The sequence below is a fragment of the Solanum lycopersicum genome, chromosome 6, assembly GCF_036512215.1.
Source record: "Solanum lycopersicum chromosome 6, SLM_r2.1".
Taxonomy (NCBI): Eukaryota; Viridiplantae; Streptophyta; class Magnoliopsida; order Solanales; family Solanaceae; genus Solanum; species Solanum lycopersicum.
In genome coordinates, this window is record NC_090805.1 from 3303848 (window position 1) to 3326220 (window position 22373).

A 22373-nucleotide genomic window follows, 5' to 3' on the forward strand; every position below is an offset into this window, starting at 1 on the left:
AAAATAATAAATAATACACGCCATTAAGTCAAGTATTCAATTTTTCCATCTACAAAACGTTTTATTGTTCATTAATCCAAAAACTTTAAAAATTGTAAAATATTTCAAAAAAATAACCTACCCATTTCTAGTATAGTCGAACACGATTACAGTTCAGAAAGATGAGAGAGTAATGGAGGACTGGAGAGGAAGAGTAACAACTACAGAGGAAGAGTAACGACGGATTTCTAAATTTCTATGGAAGAAGAAGAACAATCCTCCAAGGGAGGAAGAAAAAGAAGAGAGAAAGAGGAAGGAGGATGAGTTTTTTTTTTCTTTATAAATGATTTGGTTTGAATTATAAAAGTGTACTTTTTTGTATTTTATAAAAGATTAAAAAGTCTTGAAAATATTAATTTGATCCCATAATTACTTAATTACATTTGAAAGAGGATTTGACCAGCTCTTGGTCAACCTGTCACTAAAAACAAAAACGAGACTTATTTGACACTTTTCCCTTAAGGCATAATATATATATTAGACCCTAAACTTGACTTCAAATTTTAACTTTAACATTCAACTTTCATAATGCACAAATAGACACTTTAACTATCCAACTTTTAAATAAATAAATAAATGAATCCTACATGACACAATACACATAGAACACCACGTAGGACAAAAAATGACATGTTGAATGATATGTAAGACATTTGTGTCTATTTGTTCAACTTTATATAAATTTAACTGTCTATGCATATTCAAAATTAAAAAGTATAAATATAATTTGAAACCAAGATATAAAAGGGATATTCATGTATTATGCTTCACTTAATTTTGTCAATATTCAACTCCACCTTAAAAAAAGTATTTGGAAGAGCACAAATTCAAAATAAAATTTCTCAAATCCAATCCAATCCAATCCAATCCTGTTTGGGTTGTTGTCTAAATCCCTAAGTTAGCAGATTTTTTCCTATTAATGGCTGCTGAACCATTACTTCAAACACACCCTATAACTGAATCAGCTCCATCGTCTCCGATCAATTTCTCTTCCTCCGATTCCGATTCCGATGATGACTTTTTCGCTCCGACTTCCTGGTCTTCCAATAACTTGCAGAAGAAGAAATTCCGCCGATCCAGAACTGCTCCTGCCATGGTTTCCGTGAATGATCTCTTTGAATCACACCCTAATGAAGAATCTGACCACTTCGAACCTACTTCTCTAGTCAGACAGGCTGCTTTTTTGCTTGTTATTTACCTCTCTCTAGGTGTAGTCGTCTATTCTTTCAACCGTGACCATTTCTCTGGAGTTGAAACCCACCCTGTTGTTGACGCTCTTTACTTTTGCATCGTCACTATGTGTACCATTGGCTATGGCGATATTGCTCCAACTACTCCTTTAACAAAACTATTTGCTTGTATATTTGTGCTTGTGGGTTTTGGTTTCATCGACATTTTGTTGAGTGGGGTTGTCAATTACGTACTTGATTTGCAGGAGAATTTTATATTGACCGGCAGCCGATTACAAGGGCAGCGGCAATTAGCTAGCAATGACCATAGGCGTAGCGGATTATCCGCCTGTATGGACTGCATTGTCGATGTAGCAAAGGGCAGAATGAGAATTAGATTGAAGGTGGGTTTGGCTCTGGGAGTTGTGCTTTTGTGTATAGGATTGGGTTCAATGGTGTTGTATTTTCAGGAGGATTTGGATTGGGTTGATTCGGTTTACTTATCGGTAATGTCTGTTACCACTGTTGGATATGGTGACAGGGCTTTCAAAACTCTCCCGGGAAGGTTGTTTGCTTCAATTTGGCTTTTACTTTCAACCCTTGCGGTGGCGCGAGCTTTCTTGTATTTGGCAGAGGCAAGGATTGACAAGAGACACAGGAGAATTACCAACTGGGTGTTGCAGCGTGAAATCACCATTGAAGATCTGCTTGCTGCTGATATTAACAATAATGGTTTCATTAAGTAAGTTTCCTTATTTCTTCCTATCCAAAACTCACAAAACCATAGTATCTTATACACTACAAATGCTGCCATAAATTTGTATACACACTCGTTTGGTTAGAGATATAAGGTATAATCATTCCACTATAATATGTAGGGACATTTTGTAGGATTTTTATACTGAAATAACTTGTTCTCAACCAAACGAGTGCTTTGATAAGAACTTGAGGTTTGGTTTCACTCCTTCATTGACCGATAGGCCACATCTTTGGGGCTTTACGTAACTCATACTCTCGCTATAATTTGTATGTTTTTTACTTTCCTTTTTAGTAGGTTTCAAAACATTGCAAATTCTTTAATTCTATTTTTTCAGGAGACATGTTAATGAGCACAACATTGAAGTATGTTTTGGTATATTTTTACCTATTTTTAGTTTAAGATCACAAGATTCAATAGTTTTTTCTTTAGTTTTTTGGAACGATCATAGTCAAACATACAAATTAAAACGTAGGGAGGCAGTATAATCTAATTATCTTTGTCCTGTTTTATGTGACAGTTTTGTTTGTCCTGTAATAATGGAAAGGAACATTAGAAGTTACTTTCATAGAAAAAAGACACTTCCTTTAATAACCAAACCTTTTAAATAAATGTGAATTGGAATATTTGGAACATATAAAAGACATAATTTGGATGGAGGGATTAATTAAAATGCTAATCTTTTGCAATACTACACAGGAAATCAGAATATGTCATTTACAAGCTCAAGGAGATGGGAAAGATCAATGAGAAAGATGTAATGCAGATATGCAATCAGTTCAACAAGCTTGACGAAAACAACTCTGGGAAGATAACATTACCCAGCCTCTTGCAGAGTCATTTATAGCTGAAATTCTTTCACTACCGTGTACTTAATCTGCTAATTTTCGAGAAAAAAGGTTAGTATCTGATGTGTATGACATTAAAGTGTTATATTGCGTATATATGTTCTTGTATGTCAAGTGTTTGAGCCAAATGTGAACATTGACATATAGTGGTATAAGTTTACCTGGAGAGAATATGTGTAAGCTATGAGAGGGAACTCTGGTGAGGAAGAAAACTACAATGAAAACAAAGGAATAGTTGTTAGAGTCATTGATTTTCTGGTGAAACCCCCATCAATTATTTGGTAGAGTAACAACAGATGGCGGTGAAGCACCAACAACGGTTAATATCAGAAGCAAAGAGGGGTGTGATAAGGCTAGTCCTCCTCGAGCCTACTCCCGTCTTTTGAATTAAGCTTCTGAGTAAGTTGGTATAGACGCAAAAGAATCAGCTGACACTAGACTACAGTTAAGAGTTTGTGTGAAAGAGAAAACATGAAGAAAGAAAAAAAATTTATATCTCTCAAAAAAAAAATTGTGAAATTTGTTGGAGGTTGTATATATATTTTGTAAAGATTTATTGTATTATTTGAATGTGTAATATTGGATTTATTTGGTATATCTATGTATAAATCCCCTTCTATATTTCAGCACTTAAACAGGCTCTTAGTGGCTCTTAAACAAGCTATTCAATCTTTCTTGATTTGAATTATGTTGGGGATTTTGGCTCATAATACTACATTTTAAATTTGATCCTTACACTATTTCAGCTAATTATCCTGTCTTATTTCACGTGTCACTGTTTGATTTCACGCACGTTTAAGGATATTTGAAATTTGTAGTTTGAATCAATTTAGATATTTGTATAATTATAAATTATTTCATCAAGGATAAAAAAGATTTTTGAAGTTAAATTATTTTTGGAACTGACTAAAATAAAATGTGTACCACGTAAAATGAAATAGAGCGAGTAGAAGTTTTATACGTATAATTTTACAACAAATACTTGCATAATATGAAAGTTTTAAACTAGGAGAACTAGTCAAATTTCAATTCACACTAAATTTTCTTTGACTATTGATGCCTTTTTTAGTCATTGTTGAATTAGTGTAATTTCAATTCACACTACAAAAAGTAGATCGAAAATTGACCTTTTGTGGTCATTGTTCAATTAGTGTAATTTCAATTCACACTACAAAAAGTAGATAAAAAATTGACCGAACGATGCACAATTTTTTCCTAATTTTATTTTTAGTAATATCAATTGAGCACTACTGATTTTTGACGTATTTCTGTAGCATAAAAATATAAATTCGATTGAATTCTATCGTTATTCAACAGGTCTTATTAAAAAAAGTATTCCAAAAAATGATTGAAGTTAGAGTCAAGCAAAATTTTTTTTTTTAAAAAAAAATCCATCAAGATCAGTGTCAAGTAATTTTTTTGTTTTAGTAATCTATCGGTTCCGACTTTCGTGGAAAACATGTTGGTTTTAATTGCGAATGATAAGTTTATTAAAAAAAGAAAAGAAAAAAGAAATACTACTAAATATTTTCTGAGTTATGCATTATACTCCTTTTTAAGATATTATTTTATCATTTTAAAATGATAGACACTGTTTTTTAGTTCATTTCAGAAAAAAATATTACTTTATTACGATTAAACTAATGTATCTTTAAAAATGCATTTTTTTAAAACTTAAATAAAACAATTAACAGCTTCATGATATTTTTTTGGGCAATTTTTATATATAGCAAATAAAAAATTTATATTTGTATGCTATAGCAAAGTTAACATAATTGCCCTTCATAGCAAACATAGAAACTGTATAATTCGTTATACATATACAGTTGAAGCAAATTGTATAAAACGAAGTGTATAAAACAAGAAAGAGAAAGACACTTGGGCAGAGAACTGTATAAAAACGAAGTATATAAAACGAATCATATTATTATAAGTGTATAGAATGATTATATACAATTTGAATTTATATAAAATGAGAAAGAGAGAAAGACAAAAGAAACTTGACAAGGAATATACAATTGAATCGAATTGTATAAAGAGAGAAATTAGATACAATTTGAAAATTGTATAAAACGAGAAAGAGAGAAAGGCAAAAGAAATTGGGCAGAGGAGTATTTTTATTGTATTATTATAAGTGTATAGGACGAAAATATATATACTTGCATGTGTTTATACAATTTTCTCATGTTGTATACAAATAGAAATGCAATTTATACATTTCAGTTCTTTTTGTATAAGCGAGATTTGGGAGAGTGGCGAGCGAGATCTGGAAGAGGGGAGAGAGGAGAACAAAAATATATGTATTTATACAATTTTCTCACGCTGTATACAATTAGAAACAGTTTTTATACACTTGTGTTTGTATAAAAAGTGAGAAAGCGAGCGAGAGATTGGAGGAGAGTGGCGAGCGAGATATTTGAGAGAGAGGTGTCTGACAATTTTTTTGCAAAATATGGAGCACAATTAAATCAAACTCTAGTTACTCCGTTTATTTTAGGTTATCATGTTATTATATATAATTTTTTCCTATTTTTTTTATATTAAATATAAAGGCACAAAATGCGTTAGAATGACGGCGGTCACATAAATGCTTCAAATTCAGTCCACGTACCTCATCTGCTAATTGTTAGCATTTCTCTGAGCGTCTCAGATCTGATTTTAGGTTAATTGTGGTAACAATTTTCTTTTGTGCTTCTTCTCATGGGTTTATGATTTGATTAGCGTTTGGTTTTCTTCTGTATTGGACGGATTTGATGTACAATCAATTTTTGTGTTTCAATTCTGACTGCTGCTTGTTGATGTTTTTATCACTTTAATGAATTCAAAAATAATTAAACAGAGCAGCTGTATGTGTTTAATTCTTTCTCGAACCAGAAAATTTTATTGTTTTTTCACCATTTTTGCAGGCACAATTTTAGATAGTTGAGATGTTGATGGATGAGGCAAAACTCTTGCTAGGCTTTCCCACTAGTTTTTGCCCCAATGCTTCTCAGGTATATCTTAATCTTACATATAAAGATGCTCGTTTATTAGGATACCATCCTTTCGAATTTTCAACTACACACCTAAACTTTGTAGCCTTGCTGTTGTCGGTTGAGAATATAATTAAAAGTAACAAAAATGTGCTCTGTCTAACCGCTTACGTTTTTAGATAAGATGGTCACACACTTCAACGTGATATTAGAACAGATAGAGGTCTTGAAAGGAACAAAGAGAGATAGGTGATGGAGAAGAGGGGGCCTAAATGTGTCATTGGTGGAGGGATGATTATTTGGTGGCTTGCAGAAGGATTTGTTATGGAAGTTCTCTACCGTGTTGTATGAAATGGGACTGGAAGAAGGTGGCGAAGAAGTGGTGGTTGTAGGAAATATTTCCAAGTGAGGGAGACGTAATGGTTGGAGAAGAAAAAAAAAGAATGAAGAAGATTGCAAAAGAAAAGGAAGAGTAGAATGAAAATGAATGATGGAGAAAACAACAACTAGGCTTACTACATAACTTTGTGAAAATTTCCTTTTTACACACCCTCCATTCATGAAACTAATGATAGTATCATATTTCAAACAAATGCAGGTCAAAGCTGCTTATAGAAAGAAGGTATGGGAGACTCATCCTGATTGCTTTCCAGTTCATCTCAAACCTAATGCAGAACTCAAATTTAAGATGGTGAGCTTTCCACTTTGTAGACACAAAAAGTGTTTACTTTCGTCATTCCTTCTTATGATACCTGCTGCTGCTTTTCGCTGAAACTTCATTTTCATAAACTTGCCATGATCACTCGGTTATGCCAAACCAAGTTAGTCTTTCGGGACCAGCGAAGAAATAATTTTTTTTGTGAGAACCAGTATCTGTATTGGTCCTTTTGGTAACTCTCGTGTTGTATGAATTTCTTCCCTCTTTCTTGCAACTATACTCTTTCTAGGAGTGTGAGCAAAAGGGTAATTCTTTGTCTTTCAAGTTTCACCTGTGTGTCTACTTTCTGATGAAGGTATTTATGTGGGTCATTTCTTTTCTATGAGCTTTCATTTTGCTGGTCATTGCTTCTGAAGTTCAAAATGCGTGTGTGGGTGCAGATTTCAGAAGCATACACTTGCCTGCTTTCTGGTAATTCTCATGTCTTAGCACATCTTCAACATGTGACAGCTAAGAAGATTCATTTACTTGCTTGAAACCTTAACTGATGAAATATCAAATGAACATGATTTTCAACTAAAAGAAAGAACCTTCTTGTTCTTTCTGCTTACAATATTGTTTCTTTTCCCCACTCATCTTGTCCCTTTTTAAGAAATCTATCGTGTAGAATTCTTTTATGATATATTCCTTTGATGCTAATAGTTCTAGGATGGAAAACACCAGATAAATACAGCGTGTGCATTAAATCGTCCAGAGCCCTATTGGAGTTCATTTTATTTTTCCAACTACATTCTGTTTTATTTGTTCCTTACTTGTCTAAGTTGGGCTCATATCTCATTTTGAATGTAAATTACAGGTGCAAGACAAGAAGGTGAACATGTAGGTAAGCTACTGTAGATTAGCTCTTTATTGTGTGTGTGCATGTGGGCGCACATATAACATGGGATCAACCCCTGATCTTATTAGAAAGACGTACCATGTTTTGTTATCAGTTGGATATTCGCGTGTTGTAAGAAGTGGTGTTCCTAGAGGAGGAGGAGGAGGAGGGAGGACAAGAAACCATGCACTGATTGGGCTTCCCTTTCTTTTTATTATCTTGGGAACTGCAGCATTGGGAGGAACAAATGTTGCCAGGTATGTTGATTTTGAATTCTTACTTGCTTGAAGAAAAGTTAAATCAGATGATCTGAATCTGTGTTTTTTTTAATACCTTCCACATCAGGGCCTACAGAAAACAGAAGGCAGATTATCCTTCTCATAATCCTTTTCTACCTTGATTATTCATAAAATATTTGTGTATAAATACGGTATGTGTGAAGTTACTCCTCCATGAAATATAACATTTATGTAATTTTGAAGTTGTTCATTATGTAAAATTAGACTATAGTTTAGGTCATGGAAGTTCACTTTTGACTCCATTGAAGCCATGATCCCTTAATCGATGTTGTAATATTTTCTTGCACACAACTGTTGCACATTTGATAACTGAAATTCATAGCCTCCCTTGTTCTAAATACATTTTTAGTGCATCACAAAAATACTGATATTTGTTCATCATAAATAAGGTATGTAAGTGACATTTTGGCCCAACTACATGGGAATGTTGCCTTTTCCTTTGTTTATACCATTGTTTATTATAAGTGTCACTTTGGCCCAACTACATGGGAATGTTGCTTTTTCCTTTGTTTATACCATTGTTTATTACGCACATTTTCTTACACCTGAGTGCCAAATTGGTATAAATTTAGGGTGATAAAAAAATTGTTCCAAGTTTTGAATCCCATCTCACATAATCTATTGGAATAAAAGTAATGCCATAAAATAACAGTGGAAAATATAGGAGAAGCTTAAGCTACTCCTTCCTTTCTTTTATAGTTTTATTTACAGAGTATCATGAATTGTTACCTATGATCTTCACAATATTTTTAATAAGTACATACTAGATAAATAATGACCACAAGTCTCAACAACATTATTTCTTTCTTTTACTTCATGCCAAAGCAATTGATCCTTCAAAATTGCAGGATCAATTGCGTTTATCCCATAACAATTTACATCAAATCTCTCTAGAGATGTTTATTTTAACATGTAAGAGACCCGAAAATAGAATACAAGAATCCTTGACCAGATCATTTTGCCGAGATACTTCTGTCGTCAGCCCGTACGAATAATATGATATCTGAACTCAATGAGAGAACAACAATAGCACCTGTTTGAAGTTCAGATTGATCTTTCTCTTGACTGGACACTTTTGTTCTACCTCAACAATTCATCCATAGTACATCATCAAATTCACCCCTCAACTTATCTCCTACTATAACGTTCCGTTCTATGTCCAAAGCAGTCATAGGCGTACCTGATGGGTGCCATGCCGGAGTTCCATTCTCATATGCATTACATGTCAGTTGTCTCAACCCACTCCCATCCAACTTCACCAAATATAAGTCACCGTAGGGTTGGTATTGGTTTGGCAGTGACACTGGTTCTGCTGTTACTCCACCCAAGTTGCCCGTGAACAGAAGCCATTCACAGTCCTTACTAAAGCATACGTGGTTTAGCCTCTCTTTATCTACTTCATCAGATCCCTCTGGCCCTGCCACGTGGATCCTACGAAGACCTGTGCCGTTTGGATGAATCACATAAATGCTGAAGCAAGTGACATTATCCGGATTGTGCCTGTTGGAAGAAAATGCAATCAGCTTTCCATCAGGTGACCAGCTTGGCATTGTATCAATCCATGGCCCCTCTGTTAGCTGACGAATTCCTCCACCCTCCAGCTCTCCCTTAACAGAATCCATAATATACAGATTTTTGTGCCCTGAACGGCCTGAACGGAATACAATGTGCTTTCCGTCTGGCGAGCAGGAAGGGAAGGCATTATTTCCCGTCTCCTCTTTTGTGAGAACTTCTATTTCTACTGGAATTTCTCCGCAATCATCGTTAGTTAGATTTAATGAATTGAATGAAACTCGTGCTATTTGGACAGTTGCTTTTACAGAGTCGAATACAGGTCCGATTGACGTAAAAATCACATTGGGTTCAGCTGGAGACCAGGAGTTGCAGAAAGCTGTACGGCCTCTGAACAATGTCCACTTCTTGGAACCGTCTGATTTGATGATTTTGAGGCCTGAATTAGCATTGAAATCATGATTAAACGCAATAAAGTCACCTGAGGGAGAGAAGGAAGGAAATGATCCATTAAGCCTCAGCATTCTCAGTCCTTTTTCTGGAGAAATTATCGGGGCCAAGGAAGGAATTGTTGCATCTCCCGATGATGATTCACCTCGGAACCGGTGATAACTGAGAAACGACGACTTAGGAGAGAAGAATGGACTGTAATGGTGAGTGGTAGGGTTAAGCAACTCGGTCACCGAATAGAACTTGTGAGACTCCACATCGAAAATCTCAATGTGGCGATACTTCGTCCCCTGTCTTCTGGTAGCAATAGCAATCATTGATTTGGAGCTGTGTGAGGCCGCTGGAGTAAAGCAATGCACACCAGGAGGAGTAACTCGAATCGGATCAGTACGCAGATTGAGTGAATCTTCAAGCAAATCTACTCTAAAAATGCTCCACCAACCATCATCAGCTTGTCGGTGAAAATAGATAGTCGAATCACCAGACCAAGTTGGCCAGCCACCGTGTTGGCACACAACTATCCGCTTTTCTGGGTCAGATTCAGGGAAAACAACAATATCAGTAGTCAGATCATGGAATTCACCAGTAGGCCAACGACGGTCTCCGTACGATGCAACCGCAATCAGGTGTCCAGACTGCGAAATCGCCGGACTATAATCAACACAGCCGTACGGAGTCAAGCGGATGATGTTACTATTATCTTCTATATTGGTAGAGTAAAGAGCGGACGAGCTGGTGAAAACTTGTTTGGGTTGCTGATGAGCTGAAATATAGTAGAGTTGTTTATTTCGAAGAAATGGACGGTCGAGAAATAGGCTATCAATGGGAGTAGGAAGTTGTTCCATCTGTACCTGAGAGGAGGGGTGTCTCAAGTAAATGCGAGGAGCACCTGATCTCTCCGAGACGAATACAAGTGTTTGATCTTCATCGACAAACTGTCCGTTGTAATTGATGGAGGTACCGTCTGTGAGGCGATGTTCTACCGGAGAATTGAGAAAAGAAAATGGAGATTTGATGGAGAAGATGTCGAAGCCATAATTGGTTCTGCCGACGGTGGAGAAGATAATAGAGCCATGTGGTGACGACTGTGAATCCATGATACTATGGTTGATGTGCTTTGCAGGCTGGAAATGGCAAATGTTATGATAGAGAAATCTGAGCTGCAGTAGGAAACGGCGACGGATCGTAAGTAGGTGGGGACTCTTCACGTTAGGCATGACGTTTTGGTCTTTTTTTTTTTGTTTTCACGCCAATTTGAAGTGGACACGTAATATACAAGTGCCTTATCCCCAAAAGAAAGAAGACAAAATTATCTCGTTCGTCCGTGAGAGGTAACAGATATATCGTAAAATGTTATTTGTGGAAGGTGACATGTGTTGTATGAAATTTGTAGAGGTACGCAAAAGCTGGCACAGAGACTACGGTTTAGAAAAAAAAAAAAAAGGCAAACAACTTTGATAGCTAAGCTTTTGTTTTAGTAGGTGGATGCTCCTCCATAGTACACAATGGAACTCTAAACTTTTAGTTAAAGTTGTGGGACACTTGTTCACGTACTGATTCTTCTTATCTACTCTTTTTTTTTTCGGTTTTAGCACTACTCATAATTGGTCTTCATTATTGTTAACAGTAAGTGGAATTCAGATCTACAAATTAGAGATTCTACACTCCACTAAAAAGGCAACTAGATTCGAGAAAACAACCATATATTATTCCATATGTTTAAAAAGGAATGATCTATTTTTTTTTTAGTTTCCTTAAAAAAGAAGGGCAAATTTTATATATAGCAAATAAACAATTCATATTTATATGTTATAACAAAGTTTGCATAATTGTACTCCATAGCAAACATAGAAAATGTATAATTCGCTATACATATATATAGTTGAAGCAAATTATATAAAACGAAGTGTATAAAATAAGAAAGAGAAAGATACTTGGACAGAGAACTGTATAAAAACGAAGTTTATAAAACCAATTGTATTATTACAAGTGTATAGAACGATTATATACAATTTGAATTTGTGCAAAATGAGAAAGAGAAAGATAAAAGAGATTTGACAAGGAATATGCAATTGAATCGAAATGTATAAAATGAGAGAGAGAGAAATTAGATACAATTTGAAAATTGTATAAAACGAGAAAGAGAGAAAAGTAAAAGAAATTGGGCAGGGGAGTATTTTTATTGTATAACTATAAGTGTATAGGACTAAAATATATGTACTTGCATGTATATATACAATTTTCTCACGCTTTATACAAACAGAAACACAATTTATACAATTCGCTTCTGTTTGTATAAGTGAGAAAGGCGAGGGTGGCGAGCGAGATCTGGAAGAGGGGAAATAGGGGAACAAAAATATATCTATTTATACAATATTCTCTGCTTTATACAATTAGAAACAATTTTTATACACTTGTGTTTGTATAAAAAGTGATGAAGCGAGCGAGAGATTGGAAGAGAGTGGCGAGCGAGATATTTGAGAGAGAGACGCCTGACAATTTTTTGCAAACGTTAATGGAGTACAATTAAATAGTTACTCTATTTATTTTAGGTTATTAGTTTGCATATACAATTTTCCGTAAAAAGAATGATATTTATTTTTTATTTTTTGGTAATATTGTCATTTCGATTTTTAACATAGCATATTTAAAGCTATAAGATTAAACAACAATTTTGTATATTAGACATAATTTTTTTTTTTTTAAAACCACAAGATTATTCAAAAGAAAGGAGATTAGCTTGTTAAACAGCAAGTCAGCTACCCTGAAAATGAGCAATGCTTTTGGGCTATCTCATGGCAGCCAAAATGAAAATGAGCAAGCTTTTGAGCAATCTCATGACAGCCAAAAGAGGCACCATATTAGTGTTGAAGTTTTATTTGATATTTGGTGTAACTGTGGAAAATTATTACAATTTCATTTATTTATACATACAACAACTACTACCTTGAATTCTTGTTTCTTCATTATAGTCTTCCTCACCTCAAGTATGCTTCTTCTCCATTGCAATCTCAACCCCACTGCCATAAGATGGACGATACGATACGTTAGCAAAACAAAGGCGCATGCATTTGTGAGGGGCATGCCATTTCCATGAGTGTTATATATCCACATAGAGTGATTTGAACATCCTTTATCGAAAAGTAAGTAAAATAGTTATGTTTCGATACATAATAGTGAACACCACTGGTCTAAACTATGTGTGACCGTGTTATCCTATAGTACTCCTATATAACCAAGAACTACATTCTTGAAGTTTTAGAAATTGAACATGACACTTTCTATAAACAACAGGAAGCTCAGTAATACGACCTAAGAAATGCCTGTGGAAACAATCTTGAGAATATTTGGTCTTTTGCTTTGATAAGCAACTCGTATAGTCCATAACAGGGGATGTGAACCAGAGCCATGCCAAAATACCTGAAACCAACTGCCCGTTTTAGGATGTATTCAAATCGTAAAGAAGTAGAGAAGGTGAACATAGATAGCATGTTATTACCACAATGGTGCCCATGGAGTGTTAAGTTCCAAGAAAGGATACGGCCACCTGCACAACAGCGCAACTCTTTGAACCATAGACGATATACATATGTCTTTTACACATGAAAACAAGCGTATGATGGGTGTATCTATTTACCAAGATAAGCAGCACACATGTAGACTCCACTGGAAAACAATATAAGAACAGCTCCATAGTATAAAATAAGTGATACCAAACCAAGTAAATTGCTGAAACACAAAACAGTTGTCTCATATTAGGCTTACGGAATTTGACTACTTATAGCAAGCATTGTAAGGAACTCCGAAAAACTTATGGGAGTTAGGGATGGGAGAAACTGTTGCACTTACAAGATTGCTCAGGACTGAATCAAGAAGAAGAAATACAGCATTTACAGAGTGCATTAATCCAATCAGCTGCCATGACAACAAAAGTTCACAGTTACAACAACTAGTTGAGTAGATAAACTGCAATTTCAACGATTAGAATAACTAGTAGAGTTCCTTTTGCTTTCACTTTGTAAAGTTACATATTGAGCTAACAAAGAAATGGATTCTTATCCCACCATCACGATTCCTCCCTCTCTTCACTGTTTAAGAGCAATAATCACAAGTTTTTCCGTAAGATTTTAAAAGGGAGATCAACTTGTTTCCTTACTCTTAGCTGATTAAAAGGTTAGATCACAATTAGCTAGTAACTACGCTCGATGTTCTAAGATGAGAACAAATATGTTCCTTAAGGACGTTGAGGAACAAAAGCATTGTGGTCATCCAAACTTTCTCATGCAAATGCCATTTTCGTAGCTGAATTCACCTGTCCTTTCCTGTTTCTCCCCACCCTCTTTATGACCTCCCCCGTCTTTTTCTGGCTTAATGAATGGCGTAAGGTCTTCAATGAGTAGAAAGGACTATCATCACACACTTTTTTAAGTGTTCTGCGGGAGCTTGGTGAGTTTATCAAACTCCTTTGATCTCTGATTACTGATTACTATTAACAACGATTCGGTACACAATCCAGACTATCTTAGATGGAACATGATGCAAACTGTTATAGTGAACTTTTGACATGGAAAGATGCTTCTATATCATTTCTAAAAACTTGAACTAAATGAAGATGAACTCACCAGGGTGAGCTTAAAATTTTCACCCGTCATAAATGGGAGCAATAGACACCAAAAGACAATATCTGTCAGCATAACAGCACCTGCACAAATCTGTAGGAAAAACAAAACAATAAACTCGAGTCAAAAGTTGTAATACCAAATTCATATAAGCTGATCAAATGAAAACATGTTATAGATATTGTAAAGATGGAGGATTGCCCAAGTTCATGTAAAGAGACTAAGTTTTTTACCCACTCTAACACCCCCTTCACGCCCAGGAGCGTGAACGGGGAGTCCAAACAGAAATTAACCTCACTTTGATATCATGTAAAGATTGATATTGGGTCTAACTCAACCTCAAAAGCTAGCTTATGACAGGAGGGTTGCCCAATTCCATATAAGAGGCCACCAAACGATTCCCCAATCAATATGAGACTTTTACAGACTCTAAGAGCTATCGTTTACTTGCTGTGATTGCTGAATTAATCGTTGTTAATGCGATTAGGCAGACAAATTCATTTAGTCCATTCACCATCAAGACAAATCCTTCCTTTCAAACTTGTTGAACAAGTTAAGCTCCCCCAACTTCTCAGAGGTAGGAAAATTTGTTAAAAACATCCAAATTTGACATTTTCGAATGCTAACCTGATAAATAATTAGCATCAAATTTTCCAAAAATCCAAGCTGTTGCTCAGAGTTACTCTGTTCAGCAGTTGTTCTAAGAAATTTATCCGTTTCTCCGCGCTGATTCGTTGTATACAACCAGCATCCCCGGGCCGATATAAAAGTTCCCAGCTGCAACAGAACACATTATAATCATCAGTTTTAAACCACTTGAAATAGGAGGAAAAAACAAACAAACAAGCTGTAAGATTAATACCGCAAAATAGATCCCAACTAAAGCAAATGTCCATCTGAAAAACAATTTAGAATATCGAATCAGTTGAGAATTAGTAAATTTTACTGAATAAAAAACAATAAAGTGGAGAAGGAAGAAGTACTGTGTGTAGAATAGGAAGACGAAGAATCCTAAGTTAACAACAGTCTGATAAATCATAAAAGCCATAGCAACTAAAGCGGAAGCTCTAAAGCTGAGAAGCCAAATAGGATGGAGATTTCTCCAACAGGGGATCCACAGATCAGTCGACTTTATAATAATAGGTTCGTTTTCTTTTCTCCGCTTGTTGATGATGAATCTTAATGCGATTGTTGTTGGTATGATGAAGATTAGAGCACAAACAAAGACTTGCCATTGAAGCCAGTAGTCTAAACCCAAGGCAGACATCTCTGTTTCTCTCTTTGTTTTAGTTGATGGAAAATAGAAGTAGAACAGAGCTAGTAGAGTATACAGGCCATGGAAAAATCAACAGGATGACTCTTTTGCAGGCATACCACAACCGATAAGTTAAGATTGGTTGGTAGTTGCCATTTCTGAAACTCAAGCTTTTGAAAATAGCCTCTCGAAGAAACGTATAATAAAACTGTGTACGATAGATTCTTGTGATCCGACTCTTTCACGAATCAGGTGTAGCATAAGATAAAGTTGTGTACAATAGCTTATACACTATTTCATAGATTCTATGTATAGCCAGAGTTTTAATGCATCAAAATAACAGTAACTAATATAAATATGATATAGGTTAAGTATTAAATGTAATAAAATAATTTAAGAAGTAAATAGTAGCTAATATTAAAAGCAAAATACGATAAAAAGAAATTTAATATAAAAATAATACTTTATTTTTAAAATAACGAACGAGAAAAACTAAACATTTTCAACGCAGTGGTGTTCGAATTTTTGTCGGTAGTATAGTCTTTTTATTACGAGCCTGTTTTGGTTTAGCCCTCCATGAATTTCAAGTACTAAAAAAATCGTTTTAGGTGTTAAAGTTTGTTCTATAATAAATTATTTGAAAAGTACAAATTGATTAATAATTGGTTAAAGTTAAATAGGTATTTATTAATGTAAGGACAAGTTATGAATAAATTTATGCACTATTTTATATACGTATTAGTTATGTAATAATTAGTTATATCTTTTCCGTAAAAAACATGTTAATTTCTTTGAACTTTAGTTGATAGAATTTTAGTTAATTTAAAATTTGGTATGTCGACTGAAAACGACCTTATTATCATTAATATCCACTTTTCCTAACTTACATTTATTTTTTCTTTGCGCATATTTTTCTTCTATCTATTTTTAGTCTCGCTTTAGCTTTTCTTTTTTCCTTTCCAAAATAAAGAATAGTGAAAAGGGAATTACCGAGTAAAAAATCAAACCATCACCAATAAGGTGAATAGCTAGTCAAATCAACTAACCTATTTTATTATCGCGTTAGTTCAAAAATTATTCCAAAAATAATAAAAAAATCATGATCTATATTTTTTCAAGAAACTCTATATAATTTATCTAGTCATACATACGTAACTAAATTCTAATAGGTTCCAATATCATCAATTTGAGTTTGTATTTTCTTCCTTCAGATGTAGTATAATTCTAATGTTAACTATATTATTTTAAAACATTAATACTAATTTACGTTAATACTACTTTGATTTTTTTTTTTAAAGTCACAAAGAACCAATAGATTGCATTTGCAAAGCAGAGGCAAGCAAAAGTACCTGCCCCACCACGTGAACAATAACTCAAATTCAGTGAAATTGGACATAAATATGTACAAAATTTATAGGTAGGTTTACCAAAGAGGACCCATGGTGTTGAGAGTTCCAAAAAAAAAGTAAAGCCACCTACACAATATTTTTCAAAGTAAAATGTGACTATATATTATAATTTGATCTCATGCAAAAATATATTTTTATTACCAGATTAATAAACCATAGCAGCAGCTCCACAACACAAACCGAAGGAAATGACTGCAAATTGAAGCGCTACGTTGATTTCTCATACAGTTGTTTATCTTATATTCCAAACATACTTAGAATAAAATTTTGAACATCTTTATAAGACAACAAAGTTTAAGAATATTTTTATAACTAGAAAATTAAAACTAGTAGCAAAACTAGAATCAGAAACAGATTAAAAAAAATATATGAAATATTTTTCTTAAAGAAGAATTGTTGTTAACATGTGTCTAAAGAATCTTACTGATTCCAACAAACTTTGCAGAAACACGAAGTTACCAAGTTTAATGAACCAGTGAAGAACAAAAAAATAGAAGAACTGAAATTGATTCACAAATCTAAAATTTGTAAAACACGTACCAAAATCTAGAAAATTTTTAATAGAAAAAGATCAAGTCCACTGAACTCACAGTGTCCCTTAAGGAAATTATTCCCCTCTAGTATCTGAGGTTTGATTTGGAATATGACTTCCCAGGGTAAAATGATCTCAATCACCAAAGTATAAATACCAAAACTTCGGTGTCAGCTAACCACTCAACGGCAGTAAAGTACGCTTAGAATATTAGATTTAGTAGTTGAAGAAGAAGTCCATTAATTCTATATTAAAATGAGAGGAAATCCCTCAATTTATAGAAAACAAAGGGTAGTGCGAAAATGTTCTTATTGTGCCTTACCGGAAAGGTTACAAACCTTTGGAAAAGGCACAATCTTTCAGAAAGGTCGTCACCTTTCATAAAACTCACAACTTTCCATAAAAGTCATAATTTTTCATAAAAGCCGCAACTTTTCATAAAAGTCGCAACTTTTCATAAAAGTCACAACATTTCATAAAAGTCCCAATTCTTTATAAAAGTCGCAACTCTTCATTTTTCATTCATACCTTTTTAAAACCCAACAATCCCCCACATGAATGGGAAATAACTCGAAGATAGAGAAACGGACAAGTATGTGTACTTTACAAGCAAGAATTAATTGCATCTGGATAAGTAGGTTTTCCCTTGGACTTTCCGTAGTGAACATATATCGGATATACTCAGTCAATCGGTAGATGTGATATCTTTGAACCGTCGAACTTTGGTGTATACCTAGACAACCATATGTCACACAATTAACGTTTTACCATTTATGGTTCTTACGGTTGTGTTCGTTTTGGCCATGAACACCTCATGGTTTCATGAGTGTATAGAGAGATGGGCTTTTGACAATCATCTTCTTTGAAGCGGCTTACACTTCACACTCACATAGGTGATTCCTAATCGTGTTATCGCGTAGATACACTATTTGGTCAACTCTGTCAAACTTAGCATATCATTAAAACCATTAAGCTTTATTAACTCCTTAACAAGCCTTAATGTTGTATCCTTGTCCCTGAGCATTGTCTTCATCATGAGAATGGATTGAGTTCGTTGACAATGCCAAACCGTCATTCACAACTTTGTTTTTCTCCTTGAATCTAGATCTTGGGATCTCCAGTCTGCTAGATAGAGTTACCGCCGTGATGACTTGTCCTAAGCCGTAAATTCATTCCCTTAGATGATCTTTTAACTTCCTCTCTACTTAGGCCTTTTTGTAAGTAGATCCGACATATTATCCTTTGACTTTACATAGTCAATTCTGATAATTCTACTAGAGTAACGCTATCATGTCTATGTCGTATATGACGAGATTTTCCGTTATAAATCATGCTCCATGCCCTACCTATTACATCTTGACTGTGAAAGTGTATGCATACTAATGCCAATGGTTTTGGCCAAAATAGAATATCTATCAAGAAATTCTGGAGTCTTTTAACTTATTCACCGACCTTATCTAGAGCACCTAGCTCAAAGATCACTGTAGAGCTAGCGATACATGTCTCTTTTGAAATATTTCTAAGAGATTGCTCCTCTACCAATAGTAAATACATATTCACTCGTGAATTTTACTTCATTCTTCCGATGATTCAATTTGCATCACTATATCTCTCAATATTGTTGGATATTGTTATAATGCAAGACATAGTTTTAAGTATTATTTTAAATACTCCAAAACTCTATTTATTGTCATCTAATGAATTTATTTGGGATCACTTGTGAACGGAATCTGTTTAAAATAACAAATGCTATATCTGATCGCACACACTATATGATATACATCGTGCTTCCCAAAAATCTAGCACAATCCAACTGCGAGTCACTTTTGTTTTCACTCTTTTGAAATGCAAAGCTCACATTTATTGGACACTTGACAATATTGACATTCAAATATTTGAACTAGTTAAGTACCTTTTCAATGCAATGAGACTGTGAAAATGCTAAACATTATGGAGTTCTACGAATTCTTATATCTAAGATCGTATTAGCAACTCCAATAATTTTCATTCCACTTGCTTTATAGCATACGTTTAGTAGCATTTATGTCATTAGTGTCTCTATTGATGATCAACATATCACCAATATACAAACAAACAATGACCTTATGATATTAATGTGAATACATTTATCACTTCCATCATTCTTCAATCCATTTGCCGACATGATTTGATCAAATTATGTCATTGTTTGGGTGCTTCCATAATGTGACTTAACAAGTTCACACTCTTTCTTTTATTTACCAGGAACCACAAAACCCTCGGGTTGTTCCATGTAAATTTTTTCCTCCAATTCTACATTTAAGAAAGTTCTTTTCACATTCATTTGATGAATTTGGAGGTCATATACCACACTAATAATTTTTGCATCCGAATAGATGTAATTCTAATTACTAACGAGTATATATATATTGACAAGATCAAAACCTTGGTTTTGTTTTTGTCTAAAGCCTTTGACACAAAATCTTGCTTTATATTTTTCAATAGTTCCATCAACTGTTATTTTCCTTTTAAAGATTCACTTTGAACCAAAAGATTTATTTTCTTGAAGAAGATCAATTAACTTCCAATATTATTTATTGACACCATCTTTTCAAAGAATGAGTCTACAGAAGACACAGGAAATGTTACAAAATCATATTCGAAGGAAGTAAATGTCCTTTAACATTTACTAAGTCTCTGAATCTCTTTATTAAGTACATTATCCTTTTCATTTCCTAGACCTTTTAGACCTTTCTCTAGACTACTCAAGTCTAATTTTACAGTCCACAGTCATAGGTCCTATTTTAATTTTTTTAGAAATAGGAACTTGGACTTTGACTAGATACCCCTACACTTTGAAATATTTCAAGTTGGATTTCCTTCCTTTCCATTTATCATATGGAAAAGATTGTATTCTGATCAAACAAAATCGTTTTCTTTCTAAAAAGATAAAACTTTTTGTTGTTCCTTTTTGCAGTAAGGATAGTTCCTCCACACAAGTTTTTTATAAATCCGAACTTATAAATAATACATCCATCATTTCTTTCAACGTTCGGTTTTTCATTAGATTGAGGTGAATATAGCACTAGTTTGATGGATATTCCAATTTCCAAACATATTTCTGCATAATGAGATTTATACTCTCCATTTTTATCACTTCTTATATTTTTTCTCACTGATTTTCAACTTTGATATTACATTGTCTAGACATTTCTATTGCTTCATCCTTACCATTCAGCAAATAGACATAATCATTTCTAATGCAATTCTCAATAAAAGTAAAAAATATTTTTTTCCACCATGAGATGGTGTTAACTTCATATCAAAAATGTCAGCGTGAATCAATTCTAAGGAATTATAATTCCTTTCAAGAGATTTATAAGAATGCTAAACATACTTATATTCCACAAAAACTTGACATTTTTATTTATTGCACTAAAAGTTAGGCAAGACTTCTAAGTTGATCAGTTTTCTTACAAGGTTTTGTAATTGACATGCCTTAAGTGTTCATGTCACAAACATTGACTCAAGCAAGTAAGAACATATAAAAACATTGAGTTTGAAAAGCTCTTCGCGAGGTAGCTTTTTCCTCACTAATATTTTGTTCCTATTTCTTATAATTTTGTGTGATACAAACATTGTTTAGATTGTCAAATGTCATTTTCAGAAGGACATTTTCATAACTTTCAATGTGATTGTTATAGAACTACCTATGAACAAAGTTTCATTGGGTTCAATAAAGACAATATAGTCCAAATGTTATTTTTACAAAAACATAACAAATGACTATTCACCAATATTCATGTCTATGCAAATACATTTATTATAATAGACATATCTTTTCATGAAAAATCACAACATTTTAAGTGATATTATTTTTCCATAATAGAACACAATTATTTTGAACAAGTATATGTGTAATTTGGATGTTTCATACTAGTCACACAATATACTAGTAATAGAGAAACTCAACAACCACACTACCAAATATACTCTTAGAATTTTGTGGGTATAACATCATACAAAAGTATCATTGAATTTCATATCTTTTGCTCCAAAGTTAAATTAGACACAAAGTCTAATCATAAGCAAATAACCCCACATTTCAAATGTGACATCAAAAATATTTTTCAAGTATTTGTTTTTCACATATTTTAATGTTGGAAACATTGTTCTACGAAAGAATTATAGTGCTGTCATTCTCTTTGACAATGTTTACAGAATGTCAAAGTTCATTCCATAGAGACACAAAATCACAAATTCTAAGTTACTGATATTTTTCATCTATCATAAATAGACATACCACTTAGTATTTTAAATCATATATTATTATAAGTGGGAAGCTTCTAACCTCAAAGTTGAATTACCATTTTATCCTTCACTTAAATATTTTTTTTATTTTTTAAAATGTAAAAGTATTTTTAATAAATAATTAGACAATAAACTTTAAAATAATAAAGTTATAATGAAAGATAAATAGTCATTCAAACAAATGAAGTTCAAACATTTCAAAACATCTCTTATTTAATTTTAAGTTAAAGAATTTGAAGAGTTCCATTGATAAAATTATATACATGATTTTTCCAACAAAATACATTATTTTGATGTCTTCTCATGACAATAGCATGTGAATTGATTTATCTCACAAATTCTTCTTCAAATTTTTCATGTTTCTTTTGATCAATAAATTTTAGACATATATGTATATAGATAGAACTAATATTACATGTTTTGTTTCATTCTTTTCATCAAAAATTTATGTTTTTAATGCAACAGGTGATAAATAATTCTAGAGAGTTTTTCATTTGGACAAAACGTCTGCTCAACATTCATGAGGTAAAACAAACCTACTTGTGTGAGAAAGAATATGTATGTTGTTTCGTTAATTCATTGGGGTAAATTCTTGGAGAATATAGTATCTGAATTAGAATTTAATTATTTCAGTGCATTCGATGCATTCTTCAAGAAGGATATAGGCGTCATGAACATTTATTTGTT

At 33.5% G+C, this 22373-nt stretch overlaps 4 protein-coding genes across 9 annotated transcripts; 2 read left to right on the forward strand and 2 right to left on the reverse strand.

Moving 5' to 3' along the window:
- Positions 1-786: 786 nt before the first annotated feature.
- Positions 787-3448, forward strand: LOC101245657 (two-pore potassium channel 5). Its single transcript, XM_004240596.5, has 2 exons — positions 787-1950; positions 2665-3448. The coding sequence occupies exons 1-2, from the start codon at positions 959-961 to the stop codon at positions 2810-2812; spliced, it is 1140 nt and encodes a 379-aa protein (XP_004240644.1). The 5' UTR covers positions 787-958; the 3' UTR covers positions 2813-3448.
- Positions 3449-5355: 1907 nt separating this feature from the next.
- On the forward strand, positions 5356-7959 carry LOC101263322 (uncharacterized). 6 transcript variants are annotated; one of them, XM_010323559.4, is made up of 7 exons: positions 5356-5485; positions 5720-5806; positions 6384-6476; positions 6799-6914; positions 7300-7326; positions 7436-7577; positions 7666-7959. In XM_010323559.4, exons 2-7 carry the CDS (start codon positions 5796-5798, stop codon positions 7718-7720), a joined length of 444 nt encoding a protein of 147 aa, XP_010321861.1. In that variant the 5' UTR covers positions 5356-5485; positions 5720-5795; the 3' UTR covers positions 7721-7959. The 6 variants fall into 6 exon arrangements, with proteins under 6 accessions (XP_010321861.1, XP_004240560.1, XP_010321862.1 ...); XM_004240512.5 differs by having other exon boundaries at positions 6884-6914; XM_010323560.4 differs by having other exon boundaries at positions 5356-5475.
- Positions 7960-8404: 445 nt separating this feature from the next.
- On the reverse strand, positions 8405-11735 carry LOC101263710 (uncharacterized). The gene has a single exon (XM_004240513.5). It carries the CDS (start codon positions 10796-10798, stop codon positions 8705-8707), a length of 2094 nt encoding a protein of 697 aa, XP_004240561.1. The 5' UTR covers positions 10799-11735; the 3' UTR covers positions 8405-8704.
- Positions 11736-12404: 669 nt separating this feature from the next.
- On the reverse strand, positions 12405-16147 carry LOC101264013 (uncharacterized). Its single transcript, XM_004240514.5, has 9 exons — positions 15184-16147; positions 15063-15096; positions 14828-14977; positions 14204-14293; positions 13431-13496; positions 13219-13310; positions 13081-13128; positions 12894-13001; positions 12405-12601 (listed from the first exon to the last, which is right to left on the reverse strand). The coding sequence occupies exons 1-9, from the start codon at positions 15465-15467 to the stop codon at positions 12565-12567; spliced, it is 909 nt and encodes a 302-aa protein (XP_004240562.1). The 5' UTR covers positions 15468-16147; the 3' UTR covers positions 12405-12564.
- Positions 16148-22373: the final 6226 nt, after the last annotated feature.

What these genes read in the sequence shown, in the direction of transcription:
- LOC101264013 (XM_004240514.5), bottom strand. Translation starts at nt 15,467, where the DNA reads ATGTCTGCCTTGGGTTTAGACTACTGGCTTCAATGGCAAGTCTTTGTT. An exon ending in ACTCCATGGGCACCATTGTG is followed by an intron (nt 13,002 to 13,080) that starts GTAATAACATGC and finishes AGTTGGTTTCAG; the next exon opens with GTATTTTGGCATGGCTCTGG. An exon ending in TTTCCACAGGCATTTCTTAG is followed by an intron (nt 12,602 to 12,893) that starts GTCGTATTACTG and finishes ATCTTATGGCAG; the next exon opens with TGGGGTTGAGATTGCAATGG.
- LOC101263710 (XM_004240513.5), bottom strand. Translation starts at nt 10,798, where the DNA reads ATGCCTAACGTGAAGAGTCCCCACCTACTTACGATCCGTCGCCGTTTC.
- LOC101245657 (XM_004240596.5), top strand. Translation starts at nt 959, where the DNA reads ATGGCTGCTGAACCATTACTTCAAACACACCCTATAACTGAATCAGCT. An exon ending in AACAATAATGGTTTCATTAA is followed by an intron (nt 1,951 to 2,664) that starts GTAAGTTTCCTT and finishes AATACTACACAG; the next exon opens with GAAATCAGAATATGTCATTT.
- LOC101263322 (XM_010323559.4), top strand. An exon ending in ATACACTTGCCTGCTTTCTG is followed by an intron (nt 6,915 to 7,299) that starts GTAATTCTCATG and finishes TGTAAATTACAG; the next exon opens with GTGCAAGACAAGAAGGTGAA. An exon ending in GGAGGAACAAATGTTGCCAG is followed by an intron (nt 7,578 to 7,665) that starts GTATGTTGATTT and finishes CTTCCACATCAG; the next exon opens with GGCCTACAGAAAACAGAAGG.